Source organism: Tupaia chinensis, unplaced genomic scaffold (genome assembly GCF_000334495.1).
Source record: "Tupaia chinensis unplaced genomic scaffold, TupChi_1.0 Scaffold000221_1, whole genome shotgun sequence".
Taxonomy (NCBI): Eukaryota; Metazoa; Chordata; class Mammalia; order Scandentia; family Tupaiidae; genus Tupaia; species Tupaia belangeri.
The window spans coordinates 214,393-242,305 of record NW_006159696.1 but is presented as its reverse complement, the minus strand read 5'-3'; the positions used below and the strand labels follow the sequence as shown (position 1 = coordinate 242,305).

The window sequence follows — 27,913 nt, the reverse complement described above, 5'->3', positions numbered from 1 at the left end:
ATTAGTGATTAGCGTACCCACCACCTCCAGCCGTTACCGTCTTCACACAGGGAACAGTCAGCATCTCTCTTCTACCGGAAAGTACACAGAAGACCTCTCCTTTAATTCTGCGTGATTATTCCCGGTCTCAGTCTGTCCGTGTGTTTATACTCTCTCTCGACCTCACCTGTCCTTCTACTCAAGGAGCTGAAGGCGTGTGGGCTTATTAAAATAACCAGCTCTCGAATGGACTTACCAGTCTCCTGATATTTTTCTGCCAGTTTCTAAAACTGTAAATCTGGCCACCTTCATTTGGACTTCTTTCTGTCGGAAATGCACAGGAGTGACAGCGGGCCGTGACGTGCGCACAGGGCTTGCCTTACTCGTTAATGGAAATGCCGAGGCCTACTCAGGCCCGCTTTTATCCTGGGCGGGCTCCAGGGGTCCGCGCCCTTGCTGTTGTGATTGCAGTTTTCCACACTCAATCCATAACGGTGTTCACCATTCTGACGCACGCCACCAGATCCTGGACGAGATGGTGCCATCGCCCTCGTGGAGATGCAGGGCCGAAGCGGTGGAGGCTAGCTCTCCCTCCGGCAATGACACGGGGCAGGGCCTGGAAGACATGGCCATCGCACGGGTTCAGGAGCTGTCCAAAGCTATACTCTTTTCTTTTCCCTCTTCTTCTTTTTTAGAATTCTTTATTTGATTTTATTTGTCTTTAATATCATTATTTTTAATTTGCTCTGGGCATGTGTGCTCACCAGCTACTTCCAAAGCTATGCTCTTAGGAAGTAGTGGAGGAAGGATTTGATCCAGGCAGGCTAACTCCAGAAAAAGTTCTCTGAATGCCCTTGTCAATCTAAATTGTGCTATGCAGTCTTGGTGGAGAACCCAGATGCAGAAACACCTGCCTGCTCCTGCCCGTACCAACCCTGGGGGATCCTGGAGACGTGATTCCAGCGGCCCTGTGTGTCCTGGCTTTCTTGCTACAATGAGATTTGAGTGTCCTAGTGAGACGCAGTGGGGGCTCCCTGGCTACTCGGCAACGAGAACATCCAGACTCAGGCACACGGCACTAGGCAGGAAGCGGGCTGGGGCAGGGACGGTGAGGGCGAGCATCTGGAGCTGAGTACCCGGCCTCACAAAACAAGGGCCTGATACCACCTCAGTGTCTGCAGGAGCAGGCTGAGCATCGCTCAATCATAGGCAGCTGTGCAGGGACTGGCCCTGAGGTGAAGGCAGTCCCAGGGTCCCCATTCGGAGCTGCAGGAGCTGGCTACATTAGGGCCAGGCTCAGCCTCCAGACAGGGCAGTGGGGATCAAGGACACGAGTGTGCCGTCAGGACTCAGGGTGGAGGCTCAGCCGTGTGGCCACGACCCGGTGGAAGAGAAGTGACTGTGGGGCGAACTGGGGCCAGGCTGCCTCGGGGTGCTGGGAGCCAGCTCAGGGTGGCTTGATCTACTCCAGACCCCTAGTAGGCGGGGAAAGGGGCTCCTGAAGGCCTGTTACCCTGAGACAGGGTGTGTTCAGACCCTGGCCAGGGCAGGGTCCACAGGTGGGAACGTCGGTGCCTGGGGTAGGGGTGGTCCCTGGCCGGCGAGTTCTCGAGCACAGGGTGTCTCTTTCATCGTGGCAACCACATCGAGAAGACAGCCAGACTTCAAAGTCAGATTTCCTGGGTTCAGTTCCTGGCTCTGCATGGTACCCACTGGGGGACTTTTGACAAGCTCCTCGGGGTCTCTTTCTTCCCATCCGTAAATATAGGGCAGACCGAGGACCTATCAGAGGGCTGTTGGAAGGTGAGAGGGGAACAGAGGCGAAGCCCTTAGGACAATGTCCAGCATCGTCCCGTTGACCCATTCCCCATCCCGTGACCAGCACCAGTGCTGACCCACAGTCCTGGGTGTCTTGCCGTACCACGTCTTTCTGAACATCCGGGACAGGAGACTTCAGTGCCTCCACTTGGTCAGGCAGCGCGATGCTGCCCGCCCGCCTCTCACGCAGTGTGCCTTCAGCCCGCGGCAGGTGCTGAAGACGGCGCCTGGGAGCAGACCTTTCCGGCCAGCGTGCTGCAGTTCCTCGGGCTCGTGTACCGCGCCTGCCCCCAGGACCCGGCGTGGCGGGCCCCGGAGTTCCTGCAGACCTTGGCCACAGTCACCTTCCCCCTGGGAACCCAAAAGGTAGGATGTGCCACTGCCCTGCCCCCGGGACCGCATGCGAGCTTCCTTTGTCTCGCCTTCAACGAGGAAGGGAAACCCTCCTGTCCTCCCCGAGTTAGAATGTACTTTAAGGCAACTTGCCTGGAACATTGAACAATTTGGGCAATTTTCTTTTTCCTGGCTGAGGTGCACCTCGAAGTCATTTTAAGCTTCAAGATTCAATACTGTTTTGAGTTTTTAGGAATCTCAGTAATGAGCAATTTGATGGTAGATCAAGCCCAAGTCTATGTGGACTACCTAGGCACTGATAACGGGAAACAATGGCTCGCATTCCAGGAAGCCCTTCGCAGTGCCAGGGTGGGGCAGAGGGGTGGCACTGGGAGAGCGTCCACGCAGGCTTTGTCCTCAGGACCCGTCTGTGCACCTCGGGCCTCTCCTGGGTTGCTTCCGGGGCAGTGGGTTTGTGGGTCTCATTGCCCAGCTCCGAGCCGGATGAGACAAGGGCGGGCGGCTGGGGGCAGGACGCTTGGGTCTGAGGACAAGGTCGTAGGTCTTGTATGTGGGCGAGAAAATGGCCCGTGGACACACAGGTGAGTATGTGGCTGAGAGCCAGTAGCAGCGGTCGGGGGGGGGGGGGTCTCAGGGAGGAAGCGAACACAAGAGAGGGAGAGTGAGCAGCGATGCCTGTCTGCACGTCAGAACTGCAGCTAAGGGAACACACTGAAAAGGCAGCGCATGGAGGTAGAGGGACAGGCGAACCCGGGAGAGGGAGAGTGAGCAAGGATGCCTGTCTGCACATCAGAACTGCAGCTAAGGGAACACAGTGAAAAGGCAGCGCATGGAGGTAGAGGGACAGCCAACCCCTCCAGGCACCATGCTAGGCATGGAGGGGCCGCCAAGCACCGTGCCGGGCATGGAGTGGCCGCTTCATAATCAGGGGTCCCATGGCCAAGCTAACAATGGACGTGCCTCTCAGCTCACTTTTCCAAGATGGGGCCATGGTGAAGGTCTCCACCTCCTGAACCCTGACTGCACGTCGGTCTTAGCCTGGTGCTCCCGGAACCCCAGCAGCCACCCGATGCAGGTGGTGTCAGTAGGAGGAGACAGGTTCAAGAGACTGGGGCGTCTTGTCAGTTCCTCTGGGCTGAGTGGGGTCATCAGACCCGTTTTGCAAAATGACTGAGCAGAGGGTGCCTGGTGCTTCCTCCCATGTGACAAGAAAGTGACAGAGCCCAGGTCTATCTTTCCCTCACCCTAAGGCCCACGTCCTTTCCATCGTTGTCAGTTTAAAATAAGATTACGTTGGGACCAGCAGAAGGCATAATGGTTACATCGCTGGACTCCCACATAGTCGACTGCAGTTTGAATCCCAGACCTGGCAGTTAAAACTCATGCTGGGAGTGTGTGTGTGTGTGTGTGTGTGTGTGTGCCCAAAATCCTGAGAAAAGAACGAGGGAGAAGAGACTGAGTTGTGGCTGTCTCCCCTGGGGAGCGATTTCTCACTTTCTGTCTCTTATTTTGTCTTTGGTGAACACACACACCCTATAGCAAAAATATCTCTAAAAATAAAAAATAAAAAAGCTACATAGCCAAATAAAATTTAGGAATAATTAGTTATAATTGAAAGACTAAATGTAAAAACTAAAATATTTGCAAATAAGATAAAATGACTTTAAAGTGGTTTGAAAGACTGATACCAATGAAAGTGATGACTAAAAACTTAAGCGCAAAAGAAATGTGCTGAAGAGCAGGCTGCATGCAGGAGTGGGGACGGGACGCCCACGGAGGCCCAGGCGGCCGTGGGCCAGGCAGGTTGGAGGGCCAGTCTCACCACCCTGCCAGGTCAGGGTCTCAGTGGGGGCCAGGGCTCTGAGCTCTGTGGCCTGGTAGGCTCAGCTCCGATGCCCGCCTCCGTCTCTAAGCCAGGGCCCAGACTGCTGAGCTGGGTTCTAGCTGATCGCCTCTGTCCGCTGAGGGGCACTCTGACCCAGGCTCTCCCTCCCCACCATCAGCAGTTCCTGCCCAGAGGGAGGAACTGGCCCAAAGTCACCTCCTTAGCCACCCGCGGGCTTCTGGCTCCAATTCTAAGGCTTTCCCCAGTCCACCTCCTTGCTGCATCCCGGCTCCGAGTCGGCTCTGCAAGCCCATGTCACACAGAAACTGTGACAGTCCCTCTTCACCCCAAAGGCTGGCGGCCAAAGGCTTTGATTTGCTGTAAATTTATATGGCATCTTTCCAGTCAGGGCCGCACGGAGCTAATTAATGCAGCCACCACCTCCCTCGGCACCATTAAATTCGTTTTATGGCTTAATTAAGAATGGCTGCGTTAATTTTATGAATGAGCAAAGGGAGGTGCCGACAGATGAACGCACGTGGGGAGCTCAGGGCCGGGAGTCCGGAGTCCTGGCTGGCTGCGTGTCCTTGGCGTGCTGTTCGGCCTCCCAGCGTCGCATGTCCTGGACGGATCTAGGTAAAGACCTGGCTTTCTGCCTCCGACATCCTTATAAACGTGAACTGAGAGAGCTTCAGGGATTTGATGGGAGGACTCTGAGGTCCGACTTCCTCGTCTTACTCAGCTGAAGGCCTTGTCCGTCGACAAGAGCAGGGTCTGGCCCTGCGGGGAGGAAGCAGTCCCCACTGCCAGGCGGAAACAGACTTTCTCTACCACATCCCGGGGCTGCTCTCCCATGTCGTTCTCCCAAACCCTCCGCGGGTTGTCCCTGTTACCGCTGCTTTATCAGGGGACAGCTGTGGCTCGGAGGAGTGAAGAGCTTGTCCTGACCCGTCCAGGGCTGCACCACTCCACTCCGCGGGCCTCTGACTCTGGTCTGTCCCTTTGCACAGCCCGGCTCATCTCAGGCTCTCCCACCACAGCGGGCCACCTTTTAAGGAACCGGACCCCGGGCAAGTTGCCCACCTAGCGGGGCCCAGTCTCCTTTCCTGTCGATGGTACAGTGGCAGCCCTGCCAACGCACACGGCAGAAGGGCTGTGACAAGGCCACACACGCCAAGGTTCTCTTGTCTTTTTAGGGGACCGTGGCTGAGTCTGCCCGGAACACCAACAGTCCTGCAATCTCGGCTGAGGGTGACCCCACTGCAGAGGGTCTGCAGGTTCCTGCAAAGTCGCATCCCGCCCGGAGGCAGCTGAGGGCATTTATGCAGTTCCTCTTGAGGGAGCTCCTGGTCGGGGCTGTGGGGTCCAAGCAGTGGCTGCCCCTGGAGGTGCTCTTGGAGGTGGGTTGGTAAGGGAATTTGCTAGTGGGCTGTGTGCTGCAGAGTCTTGGAGGGATGAGCGGGTGAGAGCGGGTGTGCTCCGAGGCTGCAGTGACGTGCATGGGGTAGTCTGTGGAAGTGACTTATTGGGGGTGGGTGTTCTCAGGGGAAGGACGGAGGGAGGGAAGCGCAGGAGGGCAGTGGGAAGCTGGCTAGCTGGCTAGTGGGAAGCTAGCTTGAAGGTGGTCTCAGGAGGGTGCTGGTGTGCTGTCCCAGAGTTGGCCCCAACTCGAGGCACCTGCCAGGCAGCCATAAGCTCCCCCTTCTTGGCTCCAGAATGTGGGTGCCGCCTCGGGCTGAGGCAGCCTGGTCAGCAGAGGCCAATGGGCTGGGGAAGGGATGACTGTGAGCGGTGGCGGCTCACCCTCATGGCAGATGCGGAACTCATGCTGGTCAGGCAAGGGGAGCCCTCGGCGTGAGCGGACCCGGTGGCCGTGCGGCTGCTGGCTCAGGCCCGGGCTGTGCTTGCAGGCTCCACTGGACGGTGCCACCAGCCAGCAGAAACGGGACTTCCAGTCTGAGATCCTGCTGTCCACCATGGAAATATTCCACATGACGGGCGGTGTCAGCACACCGCTCCCCAGAGGTGAGTGGGTGACCTGGGGCTCCCTGCCCTCAACACGAGGCTGCTGGCAGCTGAGCAGGAGAGCCAGTGTGCCTGCTGGCCACTGACCCCAGCCATGGGTGCCGCCCTCACCGGGCATCTACAGCCAGAGCTCATCGATGCTGCCCTGGTGCTCAGTGAGCAAATACTTGTGACTTGCCATGAAGCCCCTTCATCACGGGGGCACCGGGAGATGGATAGTCCTTTAGTCCTCTCAGCTAAAATCCGTTCTCCTCAAGCTTCAGTAGAAATGGCACCCCTCCCCATAGGAAGTCGCCATAGCTGGAATTTGTCATCCCTCTGCCCAGCAGCTTTCTCTTTGTACCTGTGCCGGGGACAGGATAGGTGGGCAACACAAGTGTTTTAAATAAGCTGGGATGAGGATGCGGCCATGGCCCTCAGAACTGAAGGTCACATCTTCACTTGAAAACCGTACGTCCAGGGCAGCCCTTCTTCCTCCTCAAGATGAAGCTAGCGTAAGTCTTTCCTGTGGTTTCAGAGCTGTGGCGGACTCCTCTCCTGGCCTCCTGGCCCCACGACTCCGAAGCCTGGGTCTTTCTCACGGTGTGTCTGAAATGCAGGGTGACAGTAGCGTGTTGAAGTGTGTGGCCTTGGCCAGCCCAGCTTGTCTTGGCTCTGTCCTGGGGTGGCAGTGTGACTCTGAGCAAGTGCCTGGACTTGTGAATTAGGCTGGCAGTCGTGGTTCACTCAGCGTTGCCCCAGACAGGGGTTAGCTGGATTGTCACGCAGGAGTCTGAATACGGCACTTGTCAGGAAGCGTGGACAGACGGCAACATTATGGCTTGAACGTCTGACCAACGTGGCAGCAGACCCTCGGGTCACCGCAGTGTCTTCTCATTTGCCCCAGGCATTAAATTTTTCCAGAATGCTTCTCCTTGCTTGCTTCCACACCACACGGTTTACGTGACTGACCGGTGTTTCAAAGTCACCTTCCTTTGAGCAGATGTGTGTTCTTTTGGCACCAGCTGTGTACCAAGTTCGTCTCTGGAGCTGTGGGTGCTCAGAGGCAAATAAGATGGGTTTGGAAACCAGGAGAGGCCTGAGATTGTTCTGCAGAGAGGTCCGTTTTGACTCTCAAGTTAGTCTGTCTCCTCTCCCACTCCAGGCGGTAAAGAGCCTCAGTTGAACACAGAAGCTGCTGCTGCCCCTTCGCTCACAAACATCTCCTACTTCACACAGAAACTGGTGGAGAAGCTGTACAGCGGGATGTTCTCAGCCGACCCCAGCCACATCCTGCTGTTCATCACGGAGCATATCATGCTGGTAAGGAAGCCTGCTCTGCCCAGGCATCCGCACCGCGTGCTCCTGGCCTTTGTCCTGCTGGTCCAGTTGCATTAGAAAATGGATCAGAGACAGCAGGGGGAGGAGGTGACCCCTCTGGTCCTGGAAGTACCTGGTGTGTACTGAGTGCCTGGAGGCCTCTCTGCTCAGGCCCTGAGACCCAACTTGTTGATGGGAAGCCTCAACTCCCAGCACTGTTCCCTCCTAGACACTGTCACTGCCCCTTAGAGTCTTTGCTGTGGCTTTTGTTTTAACCTTAATTATTGTCATTGCTCATGGACAAAGGAAGGGCCAACAAGATCTTTGTCTCTGAAAGGTCAGTTCCGTTTTCTTCCTAGTACCTGCCTCCCACTTCCTAACTTGTGTCTCCCTGAAACTGAGGTAGGAGTCTGTTTTCACCTACTCTTTTCATTTCTTCTTCCTCTTGTTCTCCTCCTCCTCCTTCTTCATCCTCTTCTTATCATTTGAAACAGGCTCTTGGCGTGCTGCACTCCTCCTGCCTCACCTAGGCTGGCTTCGGGTTGGGCTGGGACTCAAACCCAGGCCTCTCGTGTGGCCTCCGCCTGAAGAGCAGCAAACGTCTCAGCAGCGCCACCATGGCTGGGCCTCCTCTTACTCTGGCCTCTTCTGCCTCTCCCCAGATAAGCAGATCTACATAACTCTCATACACGTAAATGTAGGCCCACAGATCCCCTCTTCAGTGGAGAAGTGCATGTGTGTGCGCATGTGCACACACACGTGCACAGAGTTATAGTCTTAAAGTTCTGGACTGGAATGGGGCTTTTAGTAGCCCCTCACTTCCCATTACATGTTGGAGACTTCCCGACCAACCTCCATGCACCTGTGCTAGGCCGTCCCGGGCTGAGGGGCTCGCTGTGTACGAGTCGTCCCACTCACCCAGCTGGCTGTGCTTGGAGGAAGTCCTCTTAGCAAGCTGGCCTCTACCTCCAGCAGTCCCGCCGGCAGCCTCAGGCATGCCCTCTGCAGCGGGAGCTGAGAGCACCATTTCCCTTCCATTCACACCTGGTAGCGAGTGTGGACCACGCTCCCTAGCACCCTGTGTGTGGAGTCATCTGCAGCCCCCAGGCCTGGGCATTGGCACATGATGCATTCCGAGGCTTCCTCAGAACTCTCTCCAAGAGGGGAGAATAAAAACTCCTTGTCAGCTCTGGGAAGATTCAGATTCGATTCCTGGGAAGTTGTGCTGAGAATGAAAAGCTACAGCACCCTCATGGCCAAAGCAAGCACTCAGAACCAGGGCTTGGAGAGGGTCCTTTGGAGGGCGCCGGGACTAAGCGCTTTCAGCATGCATCCACCGCCCTTTTCTGCTCGCTGCCTCTGACTTCGCAGCTCTGCACCTCAGTTTGAGAGGCATGGGCCATCAGAGGAGCAGGGGAGGACAATGAATCCCAAACCCCGACAGGTTAAAATACAGTTGAGCTCATAGGAGAACACTGGCAGTAGCCGTGGAAGTCTCAGGGATTCGTGATGACAACGGACCTTTCTGCTCTCCCGGCGAGCCCTGCGTGTGATTGTCATTGTACGGACTCCTTTCACTGTAGCCAAGCAGACCTACGGACCAGTCAGTTTAAAGCTAAATCCTTCTGCCTTCCCCTCCAAGTTCTTACAAACTAGCACCTGTGGGGCTTCGTCACCTTGAGACCATATGGTGGGTAACAGCTGTGGCTGTGCCCCTTGCTGGCCACGTGAGCACGCTGCCCCCTAGAGTGCAATACCCTTACAGTCTGCTTCATGGCATTGCTATGACATCGAAATGAGGCAATCTGTGTAAACCGTGCAGTTCTATACCAAATGTGCTCACGTGCTACCCGGAATGTTGGAAACACTCTATAATAATTACTGTTAATAATGATACATACCTATTTTTATTTATTTAATTCGTAATTTTTATTTATTAGATACTACTAATGGCATCTTCTTAAACGCTTAGTGTCAACGGTGTTACCAGTATTTCAGAAATCTCTGGTCACCAAGGCTATTTATCATAATACATCCCTGTAAACCTTTTCCTAATGTAAGTTTTTACTCAAATTCTAAATTTTCATTACTGCTCAGTCACTTAAATAGAAATTCAAAGGTAGAGAATAGCTGTGATTCAACCTGAATCAGATGATGTCATTTTCTTAAAAAAAACCTTTAATTTTTTATTAATTTTTAAATTTCATTTTCTTTTATACATTCGATCATGTTATTTAGCTTACAAAGAATATTTTAATATGTGAGCATTTCTCCCTAGTCCAGTTGATAAAACTACAAAATTATCTTCAACAGATAATACCACATTTCTTTGTCCCATTAATGCTTTGCCTATTTTTCTTCTCATTGTCCTTCCTCAGACCCTCCTCTTCCACACACACTGCCTCTGGTATTCACATCCATTTACTGTGTTTCTATAGCCTTCAGCCGCTTGTTTCAGTCATAGAGTGCGGACACTCGGTATATATTAAGTGGGTAGATCATGTCATTTTATGTTATTATTTTGGGGGGTAAGCTGGGTCTGTGTCTGAAATTGCAGAGTGCTCACAAGCCTGTGTGCATCTTTTTTCTACGACACAGGTCATCGAGAACGCCTCTTCTCAAAGGGACGCGGTCATCAGTGCTTTATACAGCAGCGCGAATAAAGTCATCCTGTACTGCCTGTCCAAGCCCCAGCAGTCCCTCTCCGAGTGCCTCAGCCTTTTCAGCATCCTGAGCTTTCTCCAGGAGCACTGGGACGTTGTCTTCGCCACCTACAACTCCAACGTCAGCTTCCTCCTCTGTCTCATGCATTGTCTGTTCCTGCTCAACGCAAGGAGGTGAGAGCTACCGGCTGTCGGCTGTCTCCCTGCCTGCAGGTGGTCAGTGCAGAAAAGAAGGCTTTGGAAGGAACCTTGACTGAGGTCACCAGGAAAAACAGGAGGGTTTGTTCATCTGCTTGTCCAAACTATGTGCAATGTTACGATGTTGTATAACGTGGTAAGTCGTCTCCAACCTGCCCACGTGTCTAGAATCACTGTGGAATAATAATTTTCCCTCTTTCCACACTTTTAAGTTTGTAATATACTTTATTGATTTAATTTTTGAGGTAGAAGATGCTGACATTAAGTGAACACATTGATTTTATGATATGGCGAGATTTCAGAAATATTAACATTTGAGAAATGCAGTCTTAGAATGGAAAAATGCATGGTGTGGTGCAGGCTGAGAACAATTTTGCTTGCATAAAAATATATCACATATATATTTAACATATTAATACGCATTTATGTAAGGATTATAATATACTTAATATATACTTTATGCAAGCAAAATATTTCATATATATTATCCATATTATTAAAATATATGTATATTCACACACGCTCAAGTAGACACACGTAAGGGTTAGATATTAAACGACGCCCACCGGCATGCTTGCCCAAGGGACACTGATAAATAAGCATGTTTAAAGCCTGTTCTTGAAGCCCCAAGGTTGAAGCTATGTTAGCGCCTTCGCACGTTCGCGTCTGTCTCTCCCTCCGGGTGGCGACATACATGTGTCACGTGTCGCTGGTATCTATGGTGGGTAACAGCTGTGGCTGTGCCCCTTGCTGGCCACGTGAGCACGCTGCCCCCTAGAGTGCAATACCCTTACAGTCTGCTTCATGGCATTGCTATGACATCGAAATGAGGCAATCTGTGTAAACCGTGCAGTTCTATACCAAATGTGCTCACGTGCTACCCGGAATGTTGGAAACACTCTATAATAATTACTGTTAATAATGATACATACCTATTTTTATTTATTTAATTCGTAATTTTTATTTATTAGATACTACTAATGGCATCTTCTTAAACGCTTAGTGTCAACGGTGTTACCAGTATTTCAGAAATCTCTGGTCACCAAGGCTATTTATCATAATACATCCCTGTAAACCTTTTCCTAATGTAAGTTTTTACTCAAATTCTAAATTTTCATTACTGCTCAGTCACTTAAATAGAAATTCAAAGGTAGAGAATAGCTGTGATTCAACCTGAATCAGATGATGTCATTTTCTTAAAAAAAACCTTTAATTTTTTATTAATTTTTAAATTTCATTTTCTTTTATACATTCGATCATGTTATTTAGCTTACAAAGAATATTTTAATATGTGAGCATTTCTCCCTAGTCCAGTTGATAAAACTACAAAATTATCTTCAACAGATAATACCACATTTCTTTGTCCCATTAATGCTTTGCCTATTTTTCTTCTCATTGTCCTTCCTCAGACCCTCCTCTTCCACACACACTGCCTCTGGTATTCACATCCATTTACTGTGTTTCTATAGCCTTCAGCCGCTTGTCTCAGTCATAGAGTGCGGACACTCGATATATATTAAGTGGGTAGATCATGTCATTTTATGTTATTATTTTGGGGGGTAAGCTGGGTCTGTGTCTGAAATTGCAGAGTGCTCACAAGCCTGTGTGCATCTTTTTTCTACGACACAGGTCATCGAGAACGCCTCTTCTCAAAGGGACGCGGTCATCAGTGCTTTATACAGCAGCGCGAATAAAGTCATCCTGTACTGCCTGTCCAAGCCCCAGCAGTCCCTCTCCGAGTGCCTCAGCCTTTTCAGCATCCTGAGCTTTCTCCAGGAGCACTGGGACGTTGTCTTCGCCACCTACAACTCCAACGTCAGCTTCCTCCTCTGTCTCATGCATTGTCTGTTCCTGCTCAACGCAAGGAGGTGAGAGCTACCGGCTGTCGGCTGTCTCCCTGCCTGCAGGTGGTCAGTGCAGAAAAGAAGGCTTTGGAAGGAACCTTGACTGAGGTCACCAGGAAAAACAGGAGGGTTTGTTCATCTGCTTGTCCAAACTATGTGCAATGTTACGATGTTGTATAACGTGGTAAGTCGTCTCCAACCTGCCCACGTGTCTAGAATCACTGTGGAATAATAATTTTCCCTCTTTCCACACTTTTAAGTTTGTAATATACTTTATTGATTTAATTTTTGAGGTAGAAGATGCTGACATTAAGTGAACACATTGATTTTATGATATGGCGAGATTTCAGAAATATTAACATTTGAGAAATGCAGTCTTAGAATGGAAAAATGCATGGTGTGGTGCAGGCTGAGAACAATTTTGCTTGCATAAAAATATATCACATATATATTTAACATATTAATACGCATTTATGTAAGGATTATAATATACTTAATATATACTTTATGCAAGCAAAATATTTCATATATATTATCCATATTATTAAAATATATGTATATTCACACACGCTCAAGTAGACACACGTAAGGGTTAGATATTAAACGACGCCCACCGGCATGCTTGCCCAAGGGACACTGATAAATAAGCATGTTTAAAGCCTGTTCTTGAAGCCCCAAGGTTGAAGCTATGTTAGCGCCTTCGCACGTTCGCGTCTGTCTCTCCCTCCGGGTGGCGACATACATGTGTCACGTGTCGCTGGTATCACAGCCTCTCCCGTGCACGCTATCTCCTCCTAGAGCTGCGCTGAGCGGACCGGGAAGAAGGACTCCCAGTACCCTTTGGCTGGTGCCCTTTTTCTTGGTCGTGCTGGTCTCAGCACGATCTGCGTCTGGTCACGTGACCACAGTAACCCGCACACTGTGAGCTGACATTGAGCACGGCACAGCGTTAGGGCTGCTTGTCCTGAAACTCTCTAGGAAGCAACGGGAAACCCTCCTAGCCCAGGAGAGGCATTTATCTTTTTATTTGTCTAAAATGAAAAAAACAATTATTTTCTGTATATGATTAAACCGGGGCAGTTTTTCTTTCTCAGTTTTTCTTTTCCTTTTCTGTTTCAAGAATTAGGCCCTATTCACTCATAAGCATGGGTAAGAAGGGCAGAATGACAATGGCATACTTGAGATGACACCCTCCTTGGACCCTCTGTTTATCAAAATGACTTCCAGATCCCAAAGGTGACTTTACTCTAGAAATGTCAAGAGTGGACCTTTGCACGTGTCGCTGTGGCATATGCGTGTTTCACTTCTGTGGTTGTCGTTTTTGCTTCCATCCCCACACACTTACTGAGTGTCTGTGCTCCTTCAAGGTTGAGAGGAGCACGTGGACATTACCATGGTGGAGACGCCCGGAGCACACAGTCCTGGGCCCACGGCGCCCCACGTGTGCTGTCCGCAGCATTCGTTAGGCCCTGGCAAGACGAGCATGCAGAGCCCAGGTCCAAAAGTCCCAAGACTTTCAGGAGGGGTTCAGTGCAGCCCAAGCACGGCATCCTCCGGAGGGAAGGCCTTGGCTGCGTGCTTGTCCATTCAAGGGAGGGTGACATCAGTGTCAAAGGGAGAGTCCAACATTGAGGGGACGCACAAGAAATGGCTAGTTCTGATGGCAGAGAGCCAGGAGAGGGATAGGATTTCATAAACGGGGCTTCTCGTAAAGAAAAGGCTTTTTTCTTAGTATCCAAAAAGTCACTGTGGAAATCGTCATAGGGTGGTTGCTTTATCTTGAGTAAACAAGTTTTTTCATATTGAAATATCCTGAATTCAGAGGAAGATTATTTATAAGAAAGAACAATGAAATGGTTCAAAATACACTGGAGTCTACACTGAAAAATCTCTTGTCTGTTAGTTATCCAGAAGGATTTGGATTGGAACCCAAGCCTAGAATGAGTCCTTATCATCAAGTCTTCCTTTCTCCAAATGAAGACGTGAAAGAAAAAAGAGGGGACGACTTCCCGAGTTTGAACGATGGTACATGTTACTTGCTGTTCACTGGGCGGAGGGGCGGTGGACAGTGCTCCCTGCTAGGACTGCATTAGCTGGTGTATCTTTCTCCAGATAAGAAGGCAGGTAGTAGTAAGGAACATTTCAAAGGACAGAGAGGACTTAGGGAATCCCAAGTGATCCAGAGGTATAGCAAGGGGACCTGGCAACATAATAATAATAATAATAATAATAATAATAATAGCAACACCAGCATGAGCTCTGTATATTGTAATAATGTTGAAATGCAAAGACATGGATGGATGGAGAGGAGGTTCTGTGGGACTGGTTAGACGAGAGCTTCAGCTGACTTACTGAAATTCTTGGGTACCGCACTCTAGACTGAAACTGACCAGCCATCTCACCTCGTTCAAGCCCTGGCATGACACCTCTAGCTTCGTTCCCTTGAAAATGGAAACGGAGTCAATAAACTCACTACTTTCTGTAAGACTTTTGATTTAATGAGTGTATTATTGGATTTAATCATCACGAATCAAATCAAAGAGTTGGATACTTTGTAAATAGGTATCTGCCTAACAACCAGTCCCAGGGATTTGAGAAACCGTGCTTGCTTCGGACCGGGAAGCAGACGCTGCAGTAGACCCGCTTCCTGTCTTCTACCGTTTGGGTTTGCAGACTGTCACTGACCTTGTAACACCATGTAGGAACAAGGGCCTCTGCATTCTGGTCAGATAAACACTCAAAGCCAGTGTCCAAAATCTTGTGACTTCAAAGTTCGTGCTAGCACAGGGTGGATGACAGTGCGAGTGTGCAGACGGTGGGGCTTGGCCGATAAAGCTGTACTGGGCCACGTCCGAACCCAGAGGGTGAGAACAGGTTAGAGGTGTGTGCCAGAGGAGGCACCCAGAAGAAATACTGGCGTGCTTCAGGGGATACTAGGTGTGGGATACGCAGGCAGAGGGGGCTTGGTGGAGCTGTCCATATTTAGGCAAATCCGGAGAAAATGGGCTCCTGAGTTGAACAGTCTTGCTTCCTGGACCTGCACCTGTGAGGCAGGCAGGACTTGGAGGCAGGAGAGATGGACTTTGGCAGCATTGCCGTCCGTCCCATGTCCCATGCCTGTGGGGACTATGTATACTGACTCTTCCAGCCGGGGCAGACAAAGTCGGGGTGACGTTCAAGACCCTATGGGAGGAGGACGTGGGACACTCTCCTGACCCACCATCTCCTAGCCTTCTCTGGGAGAAGCACTGGGGCTGTCCTGACATGCCATGTGCTCTCTCCGGTAGTTCAGCACAACATCCAGAAGATGGTGCGGACTCTCTGGCAGCAGCTCGTGGCACAGAGGCGGCAGACACTGGAGGACACCTTCAAGATCGATCTCTCCGTGAAACCTGGAGACAGTGAAGTGAAGATAGAAGAAGTCACCCCGCTCTGGGAGGAGACGATGCTCAAGGCTTGGCAGCACTACTTAGGTCTCTGGCAGCACAGGGAATGCGAACTTCTGAGTCCCGTAGATCCAGACCCCTCCAGTGTTCCCCTCAGGGCCCAGAGCCTTTTCCATCCAGACCCTTCATCTCGTCTCTCTTGAGGGTGGGATTTACATCACTGAAACCCCATCTCTTTCCTAGACAGAATGAATGCTGCATTGTATCTTGGGTGAAAGGCAGGCTCGGGATGCCAGGCACACAAGCAGATTCCAGTACTCTCTTAGAGGGAGGAGCCACCGTGTCAGGGCTCTGGCCTGCACTCGGGAGCCTGCGCTTCTAGGGCCTGTCCTGATATTCACCTACCAATTTTTTTTTTTTTGAGAGGTTTTTTTTCTATAGGGCATGTGCGCTCACCAGACAGACAGAGACAGAGAGACAGAAAGTGAGAAATCACCCCCCAGGGGGGATGGCCACACCGCAATCCCTTCTCCTCCATTCTCTTCTCGGGATCTTCGGAACGCATGCACATGTGCCCGGCGTGAGTTTAAGTTACCGGGTCTGGGACGTGAACTGCGGTCAACTATGTGGGAGTCCAGCGACATAGCCATTACGCTAACTGCTGGTCTCTCATCTATCAATTTTGAAACCTTGCACCAAGTCACGCAGAGATCTCAAGCCTCGGGTTGCTCAGATCCTGCCACTTCACCTAGTGGAAATCTTCATCCCCTAACACAGAAATTCCTTGCATTCTATTTTCACCCTCCTATTAATCAATACAGTGGAAAGAATGACATTTCAATTTTGTTTTTTGTTTTGTTTTGTTTTTGATTTGCCAGAGGGTGCATGCTCACTGGAGAGAGACAGAGAGAGAGAGAGAAAGAGAGAGGGAAAGTGAGAAAGCACTCCCTCCACCTTGTTGGGTGGTCATGCCACAATCCCTTCTCCTCCATTTCCCATTCCTTTCAGGATTTGGGGAATGCACACACATGTGTCTGGTGTGTTTTCCCAAGCAGCCAGATCTGGGACTTGAACTGTGTAGTCGACCATGTGGGATCCAGCTGCCTTAATCACCAAGCTGCCACCTGGCCCTTGACTTTGTTTTTAAGGAGTTGCTGCTCTCAAATCTTGACTCACATACTGGTTTCAAGACTTAGTACTGCAGAGTTTACTGTGATTCCAGAGCTATTTTTGTGTATATTGCCCCAGACCATTCAGTGATAAAGAGCTTTTATTTAATTGACTTTCTAAATTAGACATATACACATTTAGCTACATATATGTGCATTTGGAAGTCAAAGTGTCAGAACGCATTTCAGGGAGACACTAATAAAATAAGATACATGTAGTGTAGACACATAGTAGAATACAGTGGTAAGATGGATCTTAGAACTTAACGCGTGGTTCTCCTGGGGCCGACAGCCCTACACCGAACACTATATCCCAGGGCCTGGGCTTTATACATGGACTCTGACTTAAACTTCATGCCATCCCAGTGAATTTAGATGCTCCTGTCCCTATTTTATATGATGACAAAACTGAGGCTCAATAGCTTAGCTTACTTGTCCACTATCTCACCGTCACTCCACAAGCCAAGGGATTAGGAGTTTAAGCCAGGTCTGTCCTGGCCCAGGGGCATCAGAAGGTGGCAGGGAGAGTTCATGGCCTGGGCCCTCTCCCTGATAGGGGGCGGGAACGCTGGGTCTCTGCCCTTGGCTGGTGGGGACATCAGAAGGTGGCAGTGAGAGCTCGTAGCCGGTCCGTGTCCTTGGCTGGTGGGGACATCAGAAGGTGGCAGTGAGAGCTCGTGGCCGGTCCATGTCCTTGGCTGGCCCTTTAGAAGTCAGGCCGGCTGTGGAAGTAGGTGCGACCCCCTCAACCTCACCTCTGACAGCCTCTGCTTTCCTCCCTCAGCCTCCGAGAAGAAGTCACTGGCCAGCCGCTCGCACGTCGCACACCACAGCAAAGTCACTTCGTGGAGCGAGAGCCTGTCCTCAGCTATGCGGCTGGTGCCCGGGCGGCAGGCCAAGGACCCAGAGTGCAAGACGGAGGTGAGCCCAGACGCTGTCTCGTAGAGAAGCGTCAGCCGCTTGCATTTCCTCTCTGCCAAGTGTCACTAGCTGCGATCTAGGTCCACGTTCTTCTGCGCGTTTAAGGAAACATATGTGGCTCTCCCATCGGAGCAGCTTTTAGGGTAGCCAGGTCTTAGGCTGGCTTTAACTTGAAGTGACGATGGATCCCCCTTAGCATCAGGAGGGGATATCCCTGTGGTATTAAAAACTAAACCAACCCCCCTTCCGTTCTTCCTGCAAATCAGGTCCATGCAGAAGGCACTCCTGCCCTGGTCGGCGGGAACTGGGCGTGCGAGCCTCTCGGAGGGGGACATTCCTGGGCCACAGTGGTGAGCCCCCTCGGCTGTGTGTGGCAGAGCCACTGGGGTTTTCTAATCAGTTTCTCAAAAGCTATGTAACAAATCTTCTTAAAACTTGATGGTTCTAGTAATGATATCTTTGTGATGGGGTTGCCATTGCGAGGAATTTGGGACAGTGGGAGAGCGGGGTGTCTCTGCTTCATGATGTCTGTAGCTCAGTTGGGATCGCTGGAAGGTTATTCACACGTGTGGTGGTACTCTGGCTTTAGTCTAAGGCCTTAGCTGGGCTCCTGGCCGCAACACCTACTTGTGGCCTCCCTACGTAACCTGGGCTTCCTTATGACAAGGTGGCAGCGTTTCAAGGGTTAATGGAAGTGGGGATAACAGAGAGACAGAGAGAACCAGGCAGAAGCCACATTGCTGTTTGTGACCTAGCTTCAGAAGCCATGCAGCGTCACCTTAGTAGAGAGGAGTGGAGCCCTGCCCAGTTGAAGGCAGGGAAGTGGACACTCGCTCCTGATGAGGGAGTGAAGCCGCCTGGCGTCAGTTGCTGAGGGCCAGCCCATGTCTTACTCAGGTGTAGCCTTGGTGAGCTGGCTTTTTGAGGATGCTTCTTTAAGTCTGTGGATGGACTCACTGACCGTGTGAATGATCGGATAACTCTCAGATTTTGACAGCTACCTCCACCTGCTATTATTAGCCCCGTTACACAGATTTGGAAACCAAATCCGGAAAACAAACAAACAACGAAATTAAGGGCTTTGTAGCAATTCCATGGTGGCGTGAAGGTAGGGTCCCGTCCCTGTGCGGCTAAGCACGACCTCAGGCGATCCCGCACCCTCAGGACTGCCTCAGCTTCAAGCTGGGCTTACACTGTCACACCAGGGCACACAGACACTCTTCTGAGTGCTTTTGACAACATTGTTTTATCGTCTAGTTCTCTCCGCCAAGGAGAAGATCGTCCCACAGGTGGCATTGTGTACAGGCCCCCAAACCCGGAGCACCCCTACTTCTGCCCAGGCACTGGCTCCCAACCGATGGCATCTGTGGCAGGAGCAGGCCAGCTCCTCTTTCCTTGGCTTCACCTGGAGCTTCTACTCTAAGAACAGAGTCACACTGTGCCCAGGAGGCCAGGGTGGCCTGGCTGGGGCCCTAGGAAGCGGTGGCCAGGGTGCTGGGCATGGATGTGTATCTTATGGGAACCTGCAGCCCACCTAGGACAGTGCTGCCTAGGACAGTGCCTGCCCCGCTTCCCAGTTTGCATGATAACACAGCTCAGCTGTGTCCAGGTCCTGGCGAGACCGGCTGAGCTATGGGTTATCTGACAGAGGCTTGAGCTGACTGCAAGGTTTGAGACCATGTGGGTGTACCAGATGCCTCGAACCTGTACTCCTGGCTTACTCTAGGAGATCTGGATGGGGCTTCTCTTAGAGAATGCAGACGCGAGTACACAGTGAGGAAGTAGGACAGGATAACACACTGCTCAAGAGAGGCCGGAGTGTACACAGCAGCTGTGGTTCTAATCCCGGCATGCATGAGTGTCCAGGATCCGACAGGCTAAGGGATGGGGGGAAGGCAGCATGGCGTGGCCAGACCCTTTGGAGGTGCCGTTCTCTCTCTCTCACTCGCTCTCTCACATGCCTGCACAAATGCTTTATCGTGAATGAGGAAAAATATCTGAAACTGGTCTGTATTTAGTGAAGACAGGCCACTACAGATGTAGTTCTCTATATCATTCATTTGTTCATTCATTCAACAAATATTTATTGAGCGCTTCTTCTGCGTCCCGCTCTAAGCACAGCGAGGAGAGCAGAGAACAGACAGGCCCCTGGTCTGCTTTCGTGGAGGCTGCGTTCCAGGGCAGAGATGGGCAGTACACAGATAAATAAACACATACACCTGGGGTACCGACTGCAACGAGGGAAAGCTGAGTAGGGCAGGGGAGAGGGTGGTGAGAGAGAGGCTAGCTTTAGGTGGAGGTAGCTGACGATGCCGTCCTAGCAAGGGGGCATCGGAGCAGGGCTGAGAATCTAGGGAGCTGTGAGCCTCATGACGCCCTGGGGCTAGGAGGGAGGCGGTGCTGGGGAGTTCCAAGACAGCACAGGCCAGTGTCTGGACTGAAGTGGGGGCAGGCACCGGAGCGACCCGAGCCCCACAGGGCTCTCCCTGCACCATCAGCACTGAGCAGAGCTGTGCTTTCAGTAAAGATCTGCAGAGATTTCACTCTGATCTGCCTGCTCGGAAGCTCAGAGATGGTGTTTTTTCTTTGCTCTGAATGCTCAGAAGCTCAGAGATTTAAGCCTGGTCCAGCTTTTCAGCTGCGCACAGCCCGCTGGGATATGTTTCTGTAAAATGCACACACATGCCTTCTTCCTGGCTTCTTCCTTACGCTTTGACTCGCCCCTTCGCCTTTTACCTCACTTAGTTTTCCTTTCTGCAGCTTAAAATATCTTCTAGAGTTTTGTTTTTAAGCAAATTGTTTTGAAACAAAGAGCACTTTGCTTCAACTTATTTTATTGTATTGTTTTATACATTCAGTTACTGTATATCGTTACGGCTTCTAAAATGAATTTTCCCAGCAAGAATACACTGCGTATTAGTCCAGTTAAAGATATTATCACACGTATTACTATCAACAGATAATTTCCCGTTTTTGTGTCCCTGAAATGTTTTGCTTCTTTCTCTCCACTATGTTTCAGTTTTTAAAATTCAGGGCGTCCTTACTCTGCAGCTCCCCATGCGGGTCATCTGGGCTGGGCTGGGCCTGGAGCCTGCAGACGCAAGCGCGCAGAGGGAGGGCGGGGACGGTCCCCTCCCTCTGCTGAGATGCCAGCCCTCAGACCCCACGCCCGTCACTCATCTCGGCTAGATGCCTTTGTCACTGACAGAAGGCACAACTTCTCAGGTACATCTGTACGCTGTGATGTCACAGCGTAAGAGCAGCAACTATTTGCCCTGGGGTCTGTTTAATTATTTTTAAAAATTAATTTTGATTATTACAGCTGATTACACCTCAGTGAGCAATGTAATTGATATTTTCTAATGTATCCCAAGGAACATTTTGTACAACACGCTTTTTGTTGTTGAAGGTTAAAGACTCCGTTATTGGTTTTTCCCTAAATCTGCCCACATCATTAGTCCCTCCAGTGAGAAGGTCGCCATCTGGAAACAGCAGCAGGGAGACATTATTCAGGCACAAGTGCATGAAATTGGTGTTTCTGCATCTTCTGTCTCTCTTCTGGAGAGAAGAGCTTGTAATTAAGGGAGTTGGTATGGAGGAGCCATTACTCATCCGCTGCTATCCCTTATCATGTCAGCGGCTGACAGCTCCGTCGCACTGGCCACCGTTGCTCGGAGTGAGACATGTGACGCAGGACTCATAATCCCTCTCACCTAGCTTCGCTTTCGGTTGAAAATGTTCTGTTCTTGGCAGGTGAGCAGAACTCTGAGACAGGGTTGATTTGATGGGCGTTAACGTCTCTCCCTCCCCCAACCTCATCACGGTTTCCTCCGGGATCAAATCATGACGTTCTGGTCTCTGGTCGGGTGAACGCTGTCGGTGTCAACCTGTGGGACAGAGGTTGGGACCATGTGCTCCTCTGAGGTCACTAGAGGCCAATTCAGGGCGTCCAAGAGCCACGCCTTCCTGGCTACCTTTGAAAACTCGGAGCGTGCTCTGGCCAGCCGTTTCTTCCCCAGCAGTGGACAAGACTTCGCTTACTTGGTCAGTTTCAGAGTTTCTTTGTAAAACAAGTTGAGGGCCCAGATGGTGACTTGGCAGTAAAACCGACAGGCTGCCGTGGGCAGGCTGCCGGCATGTGTACAGAGACCTCTCTGGCTATGCTGGCTGAAGTTGGAGGTCGGAAGTAGGGTCAAGATCCTATCAGGGGTGCTGTCTCTGTCTCTCTGTTCCTCTTTGTCTCTCTCACACATGGAAGGAATACATACACTTAAAAAAAAAAAACAAAAAAGCAAAAAAACAAAAAAACTGGGACCAGCAGTTGGCATAATGGCTATGCCATTGGACTCCCATGTAGTCTACTGAAGTTTGAGTCCTGGACCCGGTGGCTTAAACTCACGCTGGGCGCATGTGCGTGTGTGCCCAAGATCCCGAGAGGAGAATGGTGGAGAGGGGTTGTAGCGTGGCCATCCCCCCTGGGGGGTGATTTCTCGCTTTCTGTCTCTCTGTCTCTCTGGCGAGCACATGTGCCCCATAAACCTCTCCAAAACAAACAAACAAACAAACACAACACTGAAAAGACATCCACAACCAACGTTGTTTCCTTAGTTCTGGCAGATAAACCATGACCACGTAGTGTTAATGCTACGGGAAAGCAGGGGCCTGCAGACTGCACAGAGCTTACATTGCTACACTCCCATGTGGCCAGCCGTGGTTTGAGTCTCAGTCTTGGTGGCTTGAAAATCATTCTGGGCACATGTGCATGCGTGTCCGAGATCCCAGGAGAAGAAAGGAGAAAGGACTGCGGTGTGGCCACCCGCCCCGCGGCGTGATTTCTCACTTCCCCTCTCACTGTCCCACTCATTCTTCCTCTCTGGCGAGTGTGCATACCCTAAGGCGAACCCATAAAAATAAAAAACAACTAAGAGAAACCAAATGAGGGGTTGGCGGGAACTCTCTGTACTAGCTTTATGACATTTCTGCAAATCTAAGACTATTTCAAACGAGTATACCATCCTCTATAATTTTTTTTTTTTGGTTTTCGCTATAGGGCGCGCACGCTTGCCAGACAGAGAGAGACAGGGAGACAGAAAGCGAGAAATCACCCCCCCCCAGGGGAGATGGCCACACCACAATCCCTTCTCCATTCTCCTCTCAGGATCTTGGGCACGCACGCACACGTGCCCGGTGTGAGTTTAAGCCACTGGGTCCAAGACTCGAACCGCGGTCAACTATGTGGGAGTCCAGTGACATAGCCATTATGCTAACTGCTGGTCCCAATCCTCTATAATTTTTTAAAAAGTATTAGTAAACAGAAAATGGGCCCAGTGGGATAGAACTGTGGGGGAGGCGAGGCTTATAGCTGAGTCTGGAAGGGCGAGTGGGTTTGAAGCCTGTGGTGGGCAGAGCACTCAGGCAGGGCTGGCCAGGGCGCTACAGGGGGCGAGACCTGCCCCTGGCTGGTGGCCAAGGCTGTCAGGAGAACCATGGGCCGAGCGGGGCATTTGCTCTCACCTGTAGGGGGAGGTAAATGGAGGAGAGGCCGGGTCTGTGCCCACGGGCAGATGTATGGTGAGGCCCCTGAAGGAGGTGCCTGGTGGGGTGTGGCAAGATTCAGGTGGGAGGTGGGGGGCTGCGGTCACAGTGGAAGGAGCGGTGACCATCAACGAGCACAAGAGACAATTCCGTTTGGTGGAGGCCAGGGCGAGTAAGCAGGAGAGCCACGGGGAAGGAGGCAGTAGCGCTTGAGGAGAGGGCCGGGAGTGGGGCATGCAGGCTGACTGGCCGGTGGAGTTCTGCAGAGACGCAGAGAAGGGGCAGAGCAGAGCCACAGTAAGAGGGGATGGTGGAGGCCCCTTCAGCCCATGGAGGAACGGGAGCCCTCTGGACAGACATGGCCCCTGCCCTGCATCTTCTTGGGCATATGCAAACTGGATTCACCCACTTTCCTTCTGGGATCAACTGTGCTCATGTAGAAGGCTCAGGGGTCCAGGTGGGCACTCAGAAGAGGGAGCCTTGAGCACAGCGTGGGGGCCACGTGGCAGGTCCCATGCTCGCCATGTGTCCGTGGCTCTTGAGAGTAGCTGAGCAAGTTCTGCCTGCTGTTTCCGCATCTCTTACTAGGAAGCTGCAGTGGCTCAGCTCCGGAAGGTGGCCACATGAGAATGGCAGAAGGGGACAGGCGGGAGGGCACCAGAGTCTGAGGGTGACGTGGGGGTTGCTAACATACCGAAGACCAGCGTGTGTCGGAGTTACCTCTGCTCTGCAGGCATAAGAGGGCACCAGACTGCCTCAAGGACCCCTGGAGTCTAAAGGCGGCCCTGTAGGTGAGCCCGTGCCTACCCAGCTAGAGTAGTGCCCACCTCAGGAGTCCTTGGAGATGTCAGAGCAGGCTGCCTGTGGGGCCCGGGGCCTGTGGTCCCACCCCGGCCACCTCCCTGACTGCATGCCAGCCCTGTCTCCACACCAGCCACGGAGCAGCCCGGTCCCGGCAGAGGATGAGATGCTGGCGACCAGCCGCTCGGTGACAGCTCCCCGGTGAGGAATCAGCGTTTCTGACCACCACTCTGAGCACCTCACTCATGATCTCTTTTCAAAAATTCTGTGGAAATCTCCAGACATACACAGAAATGTCGTTTCCTTGCCAGGGACCTCGGCTGGGCTGCCCTCGGAGCTGTCACTGTCTTGAGCAATTGTGAAAGCAGAAGTCAGAGGTCCCAGAGAATTTCTAGTGTCTGAGAGCTAAAGACCTTTCAAAGGCTGCAAGGAGTTTACAACATCTGGAATTTAAAGTGCTACCTGAAGTAGTTTCACCGTCGTAAACTCAGCCTAATAGTGTGTGTGGGCAACAGCGAAAGGCCTTCCCCTGGAGGCGAGCGTGACTCAGGAGAGGTGGTTGGAAGCCGGTCCTTAAATGCGGGGAACGTTAAGATAGGGAGGACTTCTCAAAGTGAAGGGGAGGGAGCCTCGGGGGGCCCTGGACAGAGGAGTAGGAAGGGCAGTCTGTCCCCACATGAAGGGAGGTGCAGCTGGAGGCTCAGTCCCCGAGAACTAGAGAAGAGAAGGGCTCAGAAGACCTGGAGACACAGACTTCATGAAGTCACAGTGCTGTGGTTTTGGAGAGCCCAGTTGTGTTCGGTGGTGGGAAAAGTCTTTTGACGAGTAATTAAGTAGGGCTGTTTGAAGGCTATGACCACTCAGAAACAAAGGAAAGTGCGATTTTAAAGAAACAAAACACTTCGGAAAGTGTACAGTGCTGTGCTGGTGGGCGGACGGTGACTGAGGCCTTCTGCTAAATGAAATCGTGTTTTCCTTCATTGTTTGGCAAGGCTTCCGAGGCCTTCTTCGTTCTTTTCTCTCTCTTTTTTTTAAGATTTATTTTAAATTTTATTTATTATCATTATTCTTCAATTTTGACCGGAAACAGACAGAGAAAATGGGAGAGTGAGAAAGTAAGCCGCCAGGCCTGGGACTTGAACCGTGCTTTCTTTGTGATTACTGACCCTAACAATAATGGCACTCCCCCACCCTGGGCTGGCTTAGAGCCAGCTCCATCCCCCTGTCTGGGCTGGGGCTGTTTCCGGAGAGGACTCCGTCACACTCTGCTGTGGCTGTTCTGAGCAACAAGCAACTGAGAGAACAATAAAGGCCAGTATTGTAATGTTTAAACCTCAGAGGGCTCCTTTTTCACTCACCCGAAAGTCCAGTCCACCAGCAGGTGTCGAAGCTCTTGGCCTCACAGGTAGCTGTGCTCCAACTTACACTCGGAGTGTGCCAGCATGACCTTTCCCCCATGGCAGGATGACCAGGTGACACAGGTGGGGACAGGCCACTCCAGGATTATGGAAATGCAGCCAGGCCGGGGCAGGTGGGGGACAGAGAGTGAATTATTTGCTGTCTCTTATCCCCTCTTCCCTTGGCTAACACACCCACCCCACACCCACACCCACCCCCACCCCACAGGCGTGCCCCAGCATCAGTGGGGGTGAGAGGGAACAAGCTCACGTGCACAAGGAACTCCCCCCCAGACCGATGGCTGAGGGCGGGCCCTTCCAGCAGAGGTCTGAAAGGGCAGTGCGTCGTTACCACAGAGCTCGGTTCTAGAATAAGGGGAAGGACATGCAGGCTGACGGAAGACAGTGGCCTTCCTCTCTCCACGTGAAGGAGAGTCCCTGTTCCAGGAGTCTGAGAAATACAGGAAAACGAACAAAGCAAACACGGATATTTTTAATAACGTTTCTTTACCAAGTGCGTCATTTGTGAGACATCTTTATCTTCATAATAGAAGGATAATTAACATCACTAATTATCTAATTAAGTTCATTAAGCATCCACCAACAGTGCACCGTGAAGTTGACATTATGTTCTTCTGTCAACAAATGCTTTTGATTTCTTAGGAAGTAATTAAAATGTAAATTAGCATGTGATTATATGCACAGGGGAAGTTTCCACTCAGATATTCATTTCGACCCTGCTTAGAGCAGCCTAGTTTCTGGATCTTCTTCAATAAAGCAGTCCTTTTGCTGTTGGTCTGCATTCAAGTGGCCGGTCTGCTGCTGGGAATCTGAATTGGAGCAAGGTTATCCATGATGCAGCCATGATATTTAGTTGGTATAAATGTTACTGTGCTTTGTGCTCGTGTTCTGATTTGATCATTTATTTAATAGGTTTGTTTATATTTGTTATTTTGTGTTTAAAAATATTACAACTGGCTTTTTAGTTTTTTGAAAAGTGTCTGTAAGTCATGTCTTAACTTCTCTAGATGAGCTCGCCCTTTAAAAGTAGTTGAGGGCAAAACTTCTATTGCATTCTTTCTTTCGGGCTAGGTTGGAGGAATACAGTCAGTCGTTTGCTGAGAGCAGGCCGCAGACCTGGGCTCACGACTCAGGGGAGAAACTGCTCACGCCAGACTTGTGGTCTCGCCGGCCTTGGCCAAGTGCTTGCATTTCTCTGCTCAGAGGGCAGGCCCCTGGCTTCCGATAGACCATTGTAGCTGGATTGAGCACACTGTAGTGTTGAGTGAAGTAACTGTCACCTGCTCCCTGTGCACAGGGAGTCTCCATTCGTGATGTCTGGTCCCCTCTACCCCCTTCTGGATGACCCTCACATGGATGCATTTAGCTGATGCTGGGTCTAGGCCCCTCTGCTTTGTTTGAAGAAGATTTCAGACAAATGGGAAGAAAATACAGAAGTCTAAGAGAGACTGCCCTTCATAGGGATCCCCTTAAAGGGACCCGTCAGGACCTGGCTGAGCACAGAGCTGGCTGACCCACTGCCTGCTCATCACTGTGGGCCCACAGCCATCTCTGCAGTCTGGGCAGTGAGGTCGGTGACCTGGGGCTCTGGTGTGGGCAGAGGGCATGTGTCCTCACGCACGCAGAGCTACGGTGGATGTGGGGCTGGCCTGTGCGGGTGGCGGATTCCCTGCTGACGATGCTGACCGATCAGGATCAGGGCTCCACAGAGATGGGGGTCTCTGGGGTGGGCCTTGGTTCAAAAGTCTGTGATAAGCTGCAAGCTGTAGGTGTGGACGGTGCCACCCCGAAGGGCACCAATTCTCATCTGTGGGCTCAGAGGGAGCCCCTTCTGCTAATCCATAAAAAGACAGGGCGGGCTGGCAGAGACCCAGACTGACCAGGGGTCCTGCTGCCAAGTCAGCGGTGCCCACCTCCTCTTAGCGCGCGTCGGCGTCTCCCTCGGCTGGCCAGCACCCTTCCTCTCCCAGCACTGTCCTCTCCGTGTTTCCTCTTCGACTCCCCTGGAGACGGGGCCTGCCGTATGGTGACAGCAGAATGACAGGGTGCATGCTCAGCGAGTTCGTCCCAGGAGCAGCTGGCTCCACCCGGCTGGCTCTTCGTCCTGTTTCGTGCCCATGCTTCTCTTCCCCTTCTGTAGCTGTCACGAACGGTGGCTCTGTCCCAAGTGCTCCCCCAAGGGCTGGCCCCCTGGGAGCAGCCCAAAGCCACCTCTTCAACTGGCCTTCTGGTCCTTTGACCTCACAAGAAATACTTCCGGTGTCAAGATAATACTTCGGGGCCTCTCCACAAGCACAGGCGCAGAGGATCTGCGGGTTCTGCCTGGAATGTGGGCCAGCTGAGATTGCGGCCCCGTCCCTGGAAGGTGCTCTGCTTTCAGTCTACGTGGGAGGTCACAGGGATGGATGCTCAGCTCCTTTGCAAGGACGTCTATCCACAGGGAAACGTCTCGTCTGAGGGATCACCCTCCTGTCACCTCGGCAGCACGCGCCGGTTCTCGTCCCTTTCTCTCCCACAGGAACTTTACTATTGTTAGTATTATATAATTATTATGACAAAGCCAGACTAACCGTGTCCGTAGGCCACACACAGTGGCTGTCACTGAGGTAACTGTCCCAGCCCGAGCACAGCTCACAATCTCTGACGTCGTAAGTGCTCTGTCGCACGCAGTTCCACGG

General features: G+C 51.5%; 1 protein-coding gene across 1 annotated transcript in view; it reads left to right on the top strand.

Annotated features, from left to right (window-relative positions):
- WDFY4 (WDFY family member 4) overlaps window positions 1-27,913 on the top strand; it is a 275,436-nt gene that overhangs the window by 113,652 nt on the left and 133,871 nt on the right. The window contains exons 33-40 of the mRNA XM_027771521.1: window positions 1,999-2,163; window positions 5,173-5,376; window positions 5,887-6,001; window positions 7,146-7,303; window positions 9,899-10,137; window positions 13,909-14,030; window positions 15,293-15,478; window positions 17,345-17,481. Of these exons, the coding sequence (XP_027627322.1) occupies window positions 1,999-2,163; window positions 5,173-5,376; window positions 5,887-6,001; window positions 7,146-7,303; window positions 9,899-10,137; window positions 13,909-14,030; window positions 15,293-15,478; window positions 17,345-17,481 (1,326 nt within the window). The remainder of the gene's footprint in view (window positions 1-1,998; window positions 2,164-5,172; window positions 5,377-5,886; window positions 6,002-7,145; window positions 7,304-9,898; window positions 10,138-13,908; window positions 14,031-15,292; window positions 15,479-17,344; window positions 17,482-27,913) is intronic.